Consider the following 13,656-nt stretch of genomic DNA (forward strand, 5'->3'; position numbering starts at 1 on the left):
GTTGAGGATGCTCTGAGGGACGTTTTGAGAGATGAACGGATGATAGAACGATGATGCTCGAGATGGAGGGATGAGAGACGGATGATGTTTGAGTGATGGAATGGTTGTGGGAAGAAGGAGAATGCGGCTCGTTATCTCTCTGGTTTCTGGGACGGCTCGACGTTGCACAGATGAGATTGATAGAGCTAGCTTCGATTATTTGCCGTTGCTGCAGCGAACGGCTGGTGTATGAGAAGAGCGGTAAGGGGGCTGTTTTTATGCTCTACGAGTAAGCAGTTGAGTTTTTGAACTCGGCATATGATTTATGCGTATGAGAAAAATATGAGGACTATCGAGATTAAGTAGATTGGGATTGAGTGGATTGAGGAGAAGATCACATAGAATTGACTATAGAATTGATGGCGTTTATATGGTGCAACAAAAAGAATCCTCGCGTGATGATCTAATGGAATTGATGAACTGAAACGGAGTGGTCGGATGCTTGATGCAAAAATACTTGTTACTGCTACCTACTTCAACAGGAATATAGCTTGTGGTAATGATATTGATCCATTGAATGACGTTTGGAATCGAGAACGAATATAACCACTCCTCGGATATCTTCCAACTAATAATTGGCAGCATATAATCACCGCCGAGATATTATATTGGGGTAATATACGTGCAATCTCCGCTTGTTTTACAGCTTCTACACACTCTGCTTCGACGAGTCGTATGTCTTTTCGTACACCCTTGATGAAGTCGACTTTGTTGGTGACCCTATAGATATATTGTTCTCTGTAACCTAGGTTTTGCATTCGAACTACAGAGGTCGAGTACCCCTTTATATAATCGTAAGGAGCGGAACACCCGAATCCAGCACACGACAACATGATTATTTCTGATCCTGTTACCGTCGCCTCCGCACTGTAATCGACTCGCGCAGTCAGTTCGGTGAATGTCCGATAAGGCGTATAGTTGCACAGGACGGCAATGGAGGAAACGGAAACGAGCTTTCTTCAAGGAAATATACTGGTATTTGAGGTCATGGAGGACCTACCAAAAGTCATCATGTGTCCTCTCCCGGATGTACGTACACAAGAACCGAAAACCGGGTATACGAGTGATAGCCGGTGATTCTGATTTTAGAACACCTGTTCATGTCCGGATATTGATATCTCATTTCGGCTGCCGAGAAACATAAAGGAGAACTGTTCGTTGCGAGTTAAGAAGGTGGCACTTCTGGAAAGAAGGTTGCTGTAAATCTGGCCCATTCAGCGGGCCGCGACCTGGTCTCATCCATTGCGACATACGGCGGCATTCCCGGCTTGGTAGATCTTGTGGAGAATGGGACAAGTAAAGCTCTACGCCGTCAACGAACACCTATTGCCGGAAGAGTGACTTGGAAAGCTTTTTTTCTGGCAGAAGGGCTCTTCTCATAATCGTCTTCAGCCATCCCAGGGGCCAGGGCCCAGGCTAATCACCGTTCCGTCTCGCCTATCCTCGGGAGAACATTCAATATCTTTATGTGAATTATTAAGGAACCAACTCTCCTACTGATAGCATAGTGCTTATTACAGATGGTATTTTCGAAAGTGCGGTTCCGATCGCAAAGAAAATATGGAACACCAAAGAATCGAAAAGGTGGCTTAGGGTCGGGCATCTACCGTTTCGTTGTCTGTGACCACACACAGCAAAGCCACGTTCAACGACAACACAACCATCCCGCTCCCCACCCATCACCCCGCAAAGCACCATCGCCACTCTTCTATCTGAAAGGCTCATTCATCGATCAACATGGCTCCCATCCGCCCCAATAGGCGCTCGAGGAAAAAGCAATCCGAGCTTGTGCCCATCAGTCCGCCGACAACGGGGAACCCAAGACCCATCCCGTCCATCTTTTACTCGCCTATATCAGAGTCAAAATTGTTTGGTCCACCAAAGCCCGACCTACCGGTGGTCGACCCGCCAAAGAGTGATCTACCAAAGCCTGATCTGCCAAAGCCTGATCTGCAAAGGCCTGATCCACCAAAGCCTGATTCACCAAAGCCTTGTCCACCCAAACCCGAACCACCGAAGGCCGATTCAGCAAAGGTCGAAGCACCAAAGAGCAATCCACCAAAGGCAAATCTAGCGGCAAAGTATCCGCCACACACTGGGAATGCGCACAGCCTCTATCACTCGACGACAAGCCGGCCACTCGCCGACCCGCCAAAGTCTGATCCACCAAAAGACAGTTCCACAGATGATCCGCCTGTTCCAGATGAACAAGGGGTTGCCTTTCGGAAGGGCTTCACATACCGCGCCCCTGACATGATCGCCATGGACAGCAATGGCCGAAACCAGCTCAAGGTTGAGTTCTGGCTTGGAACCCCAGCCGCCCACTTCATCAATCTCGATCTGAGACCTGGTCACACGCCTGGATACATCATGAATGATGTAGACCTCACCTTCCGGATGTACAACAGAACCACGTCGACAAGCGGCGTCACCACATTCGGTGACAGAATATTCCACAGCGAGCCTGACACAGTATACTGTCTTCATCTGGAACGTGGTGTGGCTTATAGCTTTGATAATATTCCCGATTCAAGCGAAAGTTCATCCTGCGAAATGCCCGTCGGAACGAGCCTTCGCATGATGAAAGAGCGATTGGCCTTCCCGAAGATGGACACACCGCTATACCACACTTCTACCCCGCAAGCCTCAAGCAGCGCAAGGAGGTGTCGTGATTATATCACGCCTCTACAGTCCGACCCACGAGGAACCCGTTGCACCTACCCAATAAAAGCAACTGCTGCAGTTCACAATCAAAAAAACGACACTCCCGCGAACGACGACAAGGACTGGGCAGCTAGTTCTTCCCCGATCCAATTCACCCCCTCAACCACAGCCAGCATAGCCTCCGACGACGAGGACGATGATTGGCCTGCGGGCTTTGTCCCAGAACGCCTCCTGTACCACCCCGCACTCCCCGGCGGGCCTAACGAGCTCGGCGCCTTCATCGCCGCCCACAATGAAAAACGCATCTTCGAACGCTGCAACTGCGGCGAGCTCATACCCATCGGGGAAGACCATTGCAGTGTCGAGGCAGGCACAGATCGCCTGATGAGAGCTGTCGGCCTCGATATTGAGGATGACTACAGCGTTGCAAAGCGCATCGCCATGGACTTCTTCGTTGGGCATGTGGAGGGCACACCCATCCAGATCGACGAAGCCTGGTATAAAATGGACCCGCGCGAGTACGTCCAAGCCCGAGACAAGTACGCCGAGGTCATGAGGCTGAATGCGCAAGGCAAGCACATGGATGACATGGAGGAGCGGGTGTTGCGGGCGACGAGGATGGAACTGGTGAGAATTGGGACAATCATGAAGGGGAAGGGGAGGGGGTTGAACGAAGTGATTCCGGGGAGCATGGACTTTGCGAAGCGGGATGTGGTGCGGGAGGCGGGGGAGCCGGTGCTGGATGCGAGGAGGTGGGGGCTGGATTTTTCGAGGTGGTGGGTGTGGGAGGATTTGGGGGGGGAGGAGCCGTTTTTTTATGGAACGTATAATAGTGACGATGAGTTCATGAACGAGGCGTGGAGAGGGCACGCGGCGTTTTAACGCGCTTTAGGTGGTTGGCGGTGCTGTGATAGTGGGGGAATGGCGAATGTGCGGAGTGGGTTCAGAGATTCGTGTCTGTGTCTTCTTGCGCTATCTACCGGAATACTGAGTGGTTGTGAGGTTTGATATTTCGAGCTCTTCTCGTTTTCCAACACAATATCCAATATGTTCCTAGTCAATCAAATCATAGTATATTAATTTTCTCTTCGTTGTTCGGTCTAGTCTTGATTATTCTCCGGATTGTGGTTGTTACTGTCGTCTGAGTATATCAGAGCTGAAAAGACCTCATTGTGTACGACTGGTTCTATCCAGGTTTGAATTTTAGCTACGGCTGCATGTGTGACAGTCATTATGATTGGAATCCAAATTTAAGACCTTGTCCTGCGTCAATCTATATACCACTCTGAGTTCACTGAGATATGCTCAGAACATCACTGAGTTCTAGAGATGATCTCCTACAATTTACGTTGTGTTCGTTCCGGCGCGACTACATGAGTTTCAAGATGTTGTTATGATGTTTAAATCACATATCGAACAGTGTCAAAAGCAAAATAAACAATTGCAAAAAAATTCATTTTCCAAGTGGGTTAGGGTTTCTGGTAGTCATATCCAGGATAAAGTGTTATAAATATCGATTATAAAACTGCTAACTATCTCACACTGCTCGTCCTTTCAAACCGTTTTTTTTTTTTTTAGATTTCTCCATACGTGCATTGCATGGTCTAACCATCTCCCACGTGCCGGTTACTGATTCGTGACAGTGGTACATGATCTGATGATCCGCATACTCTTTCTCAACAAACACCATACCCCCCTCCTCCTCACACGTTGTCAGAATCCCAATATTGAACTTAAATAGTTCCTTGACTGCGCTTCAATGGGGACAGTGTCTCTGCTGGAAAGCATTCTTCGCGTGGGGCCGGTCGGTAGCTAGCTCATGTTGACATAGATTGATATCCCAAAGCCGAAGGTGGCCAATACAGGCAACATCGAGCTTAAATAATTACAGCCAAGTTTGTTTTGCGTGCGTATTAACGCGTTGATGAATGGCCCAGACAGGGCGCATGTGTTGTGCGGGGGATCGGTGATCGATCAGTTGTGGACATTCAGTTCCGGCGCCGTATGGGGATCTTTTTTGATGGCCGAGGTGTGAGTAACGGTATCATAGGCTTGGATAAATATCTTGAGGCGTCAGGCTATTTATTAAGACCAGATATCGATACCTGGCTGTGCGCTTGGTCATGATGTATCACTCGATATTACTTCGAGTGATAACATATGAACGAGTGATTGCTTATGACTGAGTCCGGGCTATCCTCACCTCGTTCTTAAATCGACTATCAGTGTGAGATTGACGTAGGTTAGATGGCGGAAGAAGATATTCTATTTAAATAAAGATATCTCGGGGCATCATCGTTGGCCGTGTGTTTTGAGGTGTGCCGCGAGATTCATCTGTTTCTCTAGGAAAGAACTGGATCCATGGCTCCAAAGCACACATAAAGCCGCCTATATGGAATTGAATTCCAGTAAGCTCGTGTGTCTGTTGTCTCCAAGGATATAATGAGTGGGTCGAGTGACAGAGATGCCCTAGTGAGATCTCAAACTCCCCGCTTGATCCCATATATCGCAATCATTGTGCAGTGATCAAATTTGACTTTAGTGAATAGACTGATGATGTGGGAAAAGGAGAAGGGGGGCCACGAGGTACTACCATAATATTGGAGGGTAGTGCTTTGCTGGTCCATGTGATGGATATTGAGAAATATCATACCACTATGCCGGGGGTGCGAATAGCGTGCAAGCTGCGAATTTTTTTTGAAGCTGTCATTGAGTAAATTATCCGGATAGCCTTCATATACTCTAGTAGACTTAGGTACTGGTACTCGAACAACACTAATTGCCGGCCAGTTCCGGGCTTATGGAATTGCTATAGGTGTCCTTTCCTTGGCTGCCGAATCCAGACCACCAGAATAGAAAGGACATCTAAACATAAAGGTTCAATAGGCGAATGGACCTAGGAACCTGAAGTTCAAAGAAAATAAGTGGTTATCCTGATGATATCCTAACACAAGCAGCCTATACGTAAAAGGCCTTTCTGTTTTAAGCGTGTAGGGTAAGACCACATTGATCCCACTGATCAAAGCCGACAACAATATCAGCACCAGTCCAAAGGGCGGCAGAAGGGATAACACCTGTACAGGTGTACGCCAGGATACATGTAATAGATGGGTACGCCTGTACTAATATTCCTCCATCAGTCGATAAGGCGATCCTTCTTGTGCTGAAGCGCGTTGCACAGACCGCCACGGCGGTGGATCCTGAGTCTCGGTAACTGAGAAGGAGTGGGTTCCGCCGCAGATCAAGCACAAATCGGCAGCCACGAGTGCATAGAGCGGGAAAGACGGTTCTTCCTCTTTGGGCGGCTCTGCTAGCTGTCATCGGAAATCTAGGGTGAGGTGGATTAGCACTGTAGCAGGGTAACATCCCCCTGACCAGCGCTAAATAACAACCCAGCACTTCTAGCTCAGAACGAGAAAACTAGCACTATATCGGTAAAAAGCTTCTAAGATGATATGGCTCACAGAAACGCCCTGTCTGGCCGTCATATCATCAGGGTGTTCATCAGGACTGCCAATTTTGGGGGTCTCAGCCTCCCCCCCCCCCGGGGCGTCGAAGTCCGATGTGATATGGTGGGGGAGAACTGCAGCTTAATACCAGGCCTACCGTCAAAGCCTACTATTGAAATGGCTGCCGAATACAGATATTGGAGCGGGGGCCTTGCGCTTACCGTTATGCTTCGCGAAATAAAGCAGACATCATGACAAGGGAATCTCCTTGAATATCGTATAGCTCCGGCCTCCAGCAACACAAACGGAGCATTGCGGAGCTCCGCCGCGGACAAGATGGCTTGAAAAGAGGTACTTGACGACTGTTAATTCGCCTCTTATCTCTATAGATTGGATAGAAAATGCTACTCCATAGCGATACCACACTACACTTTCAACTGGATGAAGTCTATCATTCACAACCCTTACCCTAGTGGAGTGCTCTTACGGAAGTTGCTTGTGACACGAGAGTGAAAAAAAGAAGATGGAATATTAAAAACAGAAATGGAAGTAGGAAGGCATTTTGTCGTGTAGCTAGCGAGCAACGGTATACGGTCAGATGAGAAGTCTTCGAATTAAACTTCCTCTAATGTCCTGCTCCCCACGAGGAAACTTTTGGTGTGAGAACATGGTGTGCCTGTACTGTGTGACCGGCGAAGGGAGTGAAAGAAGACTTCAAAGACCTCGCAGGCAGTAATTAAAGGAAGAAAGTCGAAGATGAAAAGAACGAAACCGAAGTAATGAGCCAGCGAAAGAAAATTTAGATTATGTAGATAGCCACATTGCCCAGACGAATTCTGACGTTCTGAATATTCCCAGCCGGGGTTCTCCGTTGGTATGATAATACATGGAGCATCACTTCCAGAGTTGTTTCCGCCCAGTGGAAATGTCGCTAGACCGCATCCGGGAATACCAGTCATAGCCCTAGCCCCCAACAAAGCTCACACACGACACACAAAACAGACAGAACCAGGTTTTCCTCCTGATCTTCAATCCCATCTACTCCTGGCCAACAAGGAAAAACAAGATGGAACGTGCACCCGTTCTGTACTGGTTCAAAGCGTTTTTCCGCGGAGAAGTGATGAGGCTGGTACAGAATGGGCCGCAGGTTCTCAATTTCGGTGGCAGGTTATCAGCCCTGGAACCCGAAATATTCTCCTGTGTGATGGCCAGCTTCTCCTTAGATATATGTTTTGCTTTATGGACAGCTGACAAGCCGATAGTTCACCCTTAAATTCTCCGACCAACCCCTTTGAATGTTTATGTTACGATTGGTGAGTCTCATTTGATATTACTCGGTGATTTACGTAGCTTCAAACTCTGACGTTTACATAGTCTTAAAGAACAAATGAAACTTAAGCGATGCGCTGTTTCGCCTAGCCGTGCTGCGTTGCTCGTGAATGAGATCAATAGAGGTGTGTTACTGTCTTCTTGTATCTCTGAAATATTTCGTGCTTACCGACAGATGATCACCGATGCAACAAGACAGTTGGCAGGCTGTCCTATTACTTCTTTCAATATGCTCCGCAAAAGCTCTGAAAGCGAGTCGTGGCTTTGAACCTCTCTGATTATTCCTCTTGTATTCTAAATTCTAACGTTTACCAACAGATTCATACTCCATCCTTGGAGGCTGAGGAAAATAGCAGTAGTGGGTCCTAAGTTTCCCGGACGCAGCTCTCGACAGGAGAGCTCGGAGGAGCGACCAAATAGGCTGGCCATACTGCTATGCAGTCCCTACTGTGCGGGTTATTGTGAGAGAAGTGCGAGATCTGTTTTCAATTCGTGGCCCCGAAGGCACACAGCCATGAGAGAAAGGCTGGGAGAGCTGGTTGAGGATCCCCGGGAAATACACAGTTGAAAACGTGCTTTTGTCTTGTTCACTGGTGGATGTGTCGACGTTTGTACCAAATTGGTCACTCGATGGTCGTTCAGAAGTGAACAAGATGGAAGTAGGTTGTTCATGCTACCATCTATATCATGGGATTGATTTGAGAGGGTCTAAATCCATCGCTCCAAGGGCACGCAGCTAGCTATGGAGAGAGAGGATGCGAGAGCTCAGTGAGCTTTTACGAGGAATAAGGTGGCAGAAACATGCTTTCCTCTTGTCCTACCCTGCATCCCGAAGCCTGCGCCTGTATGTAATATGTCATCGGATCAAGGAGCGGATAAGATGAGGGTAGGTTGTGATCTTGTAGTCTAGAAAATTGGGGAAAATCAATTGAGGCCATTGTGGGGTTTCTCCTTTTCCCGATCAAATAAGAAGGTAGGCGTGAGTGCTATTTGGTTTTACCACTGATGATAGAGAATCCTCGGGCTTGTATGGATGTGCTTCAATTTCCCATACAGGCAGACATAGTTCTTCACGAACTGCAAACGAAATTTTATCTCTTCAATGTGGACTTCAGATAGCTCTTGTCGACAGCTACACTCGTGAGAAAAAACAGCAAAAAACAAGTGGCGTGAGGCTCGAACAGCTTGAGAGCTGTAAACCTGACCCAATACACCTAAACCGTGTCCTCCCCGACCGATGCATGTATTTTCAAGCCTCCGGAAGTGATAGCTTATAACAGCGCGCCTGTTAACGCTAAGAACCAAGCAAGGTACTTCGCATCTACCTTTTTTATACTCTAAGCGTGTCCGCGAACCATCGAGCTACATGTAATATCCTTTGACACAACTCTCAACACGAGAACCATACTTCTCTCCTCTGAAAATCCTTCTCCATGACTCTCAACAGAAACGTACGCTCGCCTACCACTCCCGGTGTACAGTGTAGATGAATACAACTACACCCACCGAGTGTCTCCCGTTCCTAGCATTGCCCGCATGGAGAAACGTGTCTATCTTTTGTTGGGAGGACCTCTCGTGGCCCTTGTTTTGAAGGCAGTTGAGAAGCCACCCCTGACAAAATTTGGATAGGTTGTCCTACCGGCGAGCGTGCACCGTTGAGTGGTGAGTGGGTCTTGATGCGGAGTGTAGCACTTGATTTAGTTATTTATGGTCATAGGAGGATAATTGTGTAGAGGAACATGTAGAGTCACATGTAGTCGTAATTCAAAGAGGCGGTGTGGAGATTTACATGCCGACCTTTCTCTTTTTTGTTTACTCGATCACTGTATTCCTTACCCGAAGTGAAGATATTGCCCACGTGTTCGGTCTTCCGGTGGCTAGGTGACTTTGTGGGAGGCGAGTTCCCTTGCCGAAGAGCCCGAGTAGGCATCTGCCGACAGAGATGCGAGCTCGCTACTTCAGAATCGATGTTCCCGGGAGTGCCGGGCATGCTACATGATTAGCATCCTCCCTCTCCTGGTCCTTCAGTTAAGAGAGTGGGTAAAAAGCTCCTCGTCTAAAAATATTTCTTACTACTCTAATGAGCTCATGAAGCAGGAAGATCAAGGTTTACAGCGTGTAAACTCCGAACTCTCCCAAGTCTACCTAAATATAAAGATTATGAAATGAGCTTCCAAGTGTTTGTTTAAATTCTTGCAGTTATCTCAGTAGCGGGACCTTTTTGGGAGAATGAACAGGAAAGCCGTGCTTTTCCTCCTGTAAGCGGCGGTTTCCGGATTGCGCTAGGAACATTTCACATAAAAACAGAGACTAGGGCACAAGACCGCTTCACACAAAACACAGTCATATATACCGCACATGACAAGCGCACAGAAACCTGCAAAAACTGTCTTGTGTCTGTTCCGTTCCATTCTCTTTTTCAACAGAAAATCTTTTCTTATTAATCTCTCAAATTGCTCACCACGCATTCCTTCATCATCAGCATCTACCAAGGTTCTTTCGTATTTTCTATTATTCTCCTCTCTTTCTCCCATTTCTCAGTAAATAGCAACGTTTCCCGAGACTCGAAGATGCTGCAGAGGACCCCAGAGACGTGCCCCTCTCTTGTTCTCCTAGCGCGTTCCGGTGTTCCACGTGAACATGGTGGGGAGAACAAGAGGGGGTGCAGGTTGTCCTGGAGGGAGTCGCCGTGGTAGAACCTTTGGCTTCATTGGCTATATTTCTGTAAGTTTCAATTTCGATTCCCATCATCTCTAGATACGCTTGATGAGAAATAGCAATGTTTAGTCGAGAAAGTACAACAGATAGGAATGCGGAAAGGTGCTCCACTCCTGTCTCCAATTCGGCGCATGGCCCAGACATACGAGTCCTGATGAAGAGACAGGAGGGGGTATAGATAAGTTGCTGGTCGTTTACTACTTCACAAACGTAAGTGTTTTCCTTTCCGACGATTCTCTTTCTTCATGTTCTAATTGTGCACTTTGATAGGTAAACAGCGAGAAATCTTTCTCTCGGGGCAGTTGGGAGTTGCGACGTATGCGGCGATTTGAGGCGTGCGCTCTTCCTGTGTGCAGTCTATCTCTGGGCCGGTTGGTCAAAGATAAAATGTCCAAAGATAAACTGTCCACAAGAAGGGCTGCAGGCTGTCAACACAGGCTTAGCTTCTTTTCTCATCCGGTTCCGAGGCCTTTGGGGTAACTAGATGTAGCTCGATCTCTACCATCTCGGTCCGGTAAGGTAAAGCTTCGTCTTGACTTATCATATCTCATCATATATATATACAAATTGCTAATCAAAACACGTTCCGGTATCCTGTTTGTTCTCCATGGGACCGACGCCAAAAATATTCTCATTCTCCTATTCATTCCTCCCTGCTGCCGAAAGATTTCCAATCTGCTAGCAACGCATGTTCGAAATCTAAAGGCCATGTATTCAATTCGCCTTATTTTCTCTCTCCTACTTCGCAAAGTGTGCACTCGTCTCGTCAATCCCCTCAAGGTCCCGCGTACATAATTTCAATGCTACATCGCGAGGGTTGACAAGGGGGGATGTAGGCTCTTATGGGAATAAGGATTTCGATGTGCCGTGTGCGTTGTCTTCCATGAAGCGTGCACCTCTCCTGTTTCCTCTTCATCTGTACTTTGCCTCAAGGTAGTATGTTGAGATCGAAACAGGATGGGATGCAGGTTGTCATTCAGAGGCAGAGGGTAAACAAACCCGGGCACGGGATAAAGTATTACGTTACATTTTAATGGGACTGTGGCTTGCTCCGCTTTACATGTAACGTGCACTTCTGCTGTTTCCTGCTCCTCACCATCCTCATCTAAGGATATGTGTTGAACTTGAAACAAGAGAGGATGCAGGTTATCATAGAATAAAGGACTAGAGGGCGTAGGGGCTGATATAATTGGGTTTCATTATTGGATTATTGATCCGTGTCAATTGAGACAGACGTTTATCATTGAACATGAGACGCAGACGGTAAATAAGCCCACGCAGGCACCGTGTTTGAATATCTTAACGCTCTTATTCGAGGTATTTTGCCTCACTGGACCTCCTCGTTGTGATGGACTACCAGACTAACGCTAACTGTAACATCTCGCCTACATTGAATTCTCTCGAGTTATTCCTATCATCTCGCGCTCCGAACCGTGCACCTCTCTTGTTCAATCAGAGTAGTTCTGCTCTCCTGTAGTGGCGACTGAGTTCCTCCGCATTGAATAAGAGGGGATGCAGAAGGGGGGCCGTAGGTTCTGCATATGTCCGCAGCGCGCCTGCGACTAGGGGGTGTTCAGAGGTCACTTCTCCATGGTTCAGTACATACGTGTGATTTCAATGTTCGTATCTCGTATATGTATAGTTTAGGAAAGGTTTGGTTCAGTAGATTAGTTGAGTACTAATAGCACGAAGACAGCTTAATCAAAATCTTCCAATAATCGTCCTTGAAGTAGTTCACTCTTGAAGCTCTCTTTCAGTAAGCACGTTAGACTTCCTCAGGGCCTCGATCGTTTGACACAGAGAGTGATACCGAAAAACGAAATGCCCGTAAAACCGAAGGTCTTAGCCTCTGTTTCCCCTAGTACGAATGCCACAAATGCTACAATTCGGATTGATGTTCGCTAATGGCTGACTTGCCAGAAGCGGGTTTCAATCATGTGGCATCACTCGCGCCGCTCATCCCCGGCGTTTATTTTACTAATACTCCCTATTCCGGGGAGGCCCACATCCCCCCACCTCCCCAGAAAGGCCTAAAATTGTGCATATTTCCGTAAAGATGCTTTACAAAAACCCAGGATGCAAGATCACACGTGTGGTGTGGGAGAAGAGACATGGAAAAGAACACGCTAGTGGAGATGGTGGCAACTTATCTCGGGTGATTGGATGAGAACACTTTATACAGTTAGGTGCCTTTAAGCGAGAGGATAAACGGGGAGGCCGGAAAAAAGGGAGCACTCCTCTTCTCTTTTACTCTCTAAGGCTATACACTCGAATAAATTTTACAATTGGATTCTTCTATATCCAAATCCTCGTTAAAACCTTTTATACTGTTTGTACGACCCCAAAATAACACGCAACACCGAAGGGTTAGGGTTCAACTTCATCTTGGCACACCGCCAAGGTTAAGTCTCATTCCAGCGCAGCATCCACCATGGGCGAGTGGTCTAGTGGTTAGACTGCTCGTCGGGTTAGACACCGCGTGTTTACCCAGGATAAGGTCCTGGGTTCAAACCAGGGGTGGGGGTAGTAACGCACAATGAGCAATAAGTCGTTGCAGTACCTTTTGTTACTCGTCAACATATCGCACGAAAGGAATATGCTTGAGGTTTATTACTTTTTGGGTCCGATAGTTAGGGTTTTATACTATAGACATGTAGGTAACCTCCGCTCTCTGGTAGATGTGGTATCTTCGGGTGTTCGGTTTCCTGGGTGTTGTGGTATCCTAGGGGCATCTTCTCGTAAGTTAAACGACTCTGGTGTTACATCAGAAATAGGATTCAGAGTTTCTTTCACCAGCTCCCTAGGTCATAGACTCCGTGTTATCAAACGATCCACTTTCACAGAGTACCTCTATCTAGTTATCGAGATTCCTGTTTCTGCATCTCTAATAAAAGAAAAAGAGAGAAAGAAGAAAGAAAGTTCAATATAAACTTATCTTGACCTTCTTTTGACTTTTACCTGTGAGTTTCATCTCTTAAATAAATATATTTTATACCATTCGCGTAAATAACTCGCTGCCAAGCTTTTCTCTATTCACCTCCGCAATATGCGTCGGTAAATTTGTTCCAGACTTAGCAGAAGGAATAATGGCAGGTTATAATAGCTGCTGGGTTTACATGTTAATCGGGTTAAGGTGCTCCACCGGGCGCATAACCCGAGCCGTATATCTTGTAATTCAACCTAAATTATACTATCTAGCAGAAATCATATTTAGCGATCCCTTGCTATTTGCAATCCTTTGCGTCGGAGGGGGATATATGTCACGAAATGAGGCTCGGAAGTGTAGTTGCGCTAGCCCACAAGCGGCTTGAACTATGATAAGTTTCTTCCTCCCGCACACATTCTATGCCACCCCTCGTAAAAATGTAACAAATAACATTCTTTTTTCTCCCTTCCACACACTTTCTTTCCTCCGTTACAAAATTATCTACCGGCAAAAAACACATCAAAATTCTTG

The 13,656-nt window shown here is 46.9% G+C and overlaps 2 protein-coding genes across 2 annotated transcripts; both read left to right on the forward strand.

Moving 5' to 3' along the window:
* Window positions 1–1,776: 1,776 nt before the first annotated feature.
* Window positions 1,777–3,585, forward strand: H6S33_011071 (uncharacterized protein; the record flags this gene model as incomplete). The annotated part of the gene is made up of 1 exon (XM_044842460.1): window positions 1,777–3,585. One exon carries the CDS (start codon window positions 1,777–1,779, stop codon window positions 3,583–3,585), a length of 1,809 nt encoding a protein of 602 aa, XP_044697001.1.
* Window positions 3,586–7,218: 3,633 nt separating this feature from the next.
* Window positions 7,219–7,447, forward strand: H6S33_011072 (uncharacterized protein; the record flags this gene model as incomplete). Its single annotated transcript, XM_044842461.1, has 2 exons — window positions 7,219–7,353; window positions 7,415–7,447. 2 exons carry the CDS (start codon window positions 7,219–7,221, stop codon window positions 7,445–7,447), a joined length of 168 nt encoding a protein of 55 aa, XP_044697002.1.
* Window positions 7,448–13,656: the final 6,209 nt, after the last annotated feature.

The sequence above is a fragment of the Morchella sextelata genome (assembly GCF_020137385.1).
Source record: "Morchella sextelata strain SCLS chromosome Unknown scls_5, whole genome shotgun sequence".
Taxonomy (NCBI): Eukaryota; Fungi; Ascomycota; class Pezizomycetes; order Pezizales; family Morchellaceae; genus Morchella; species Morchella sextelata.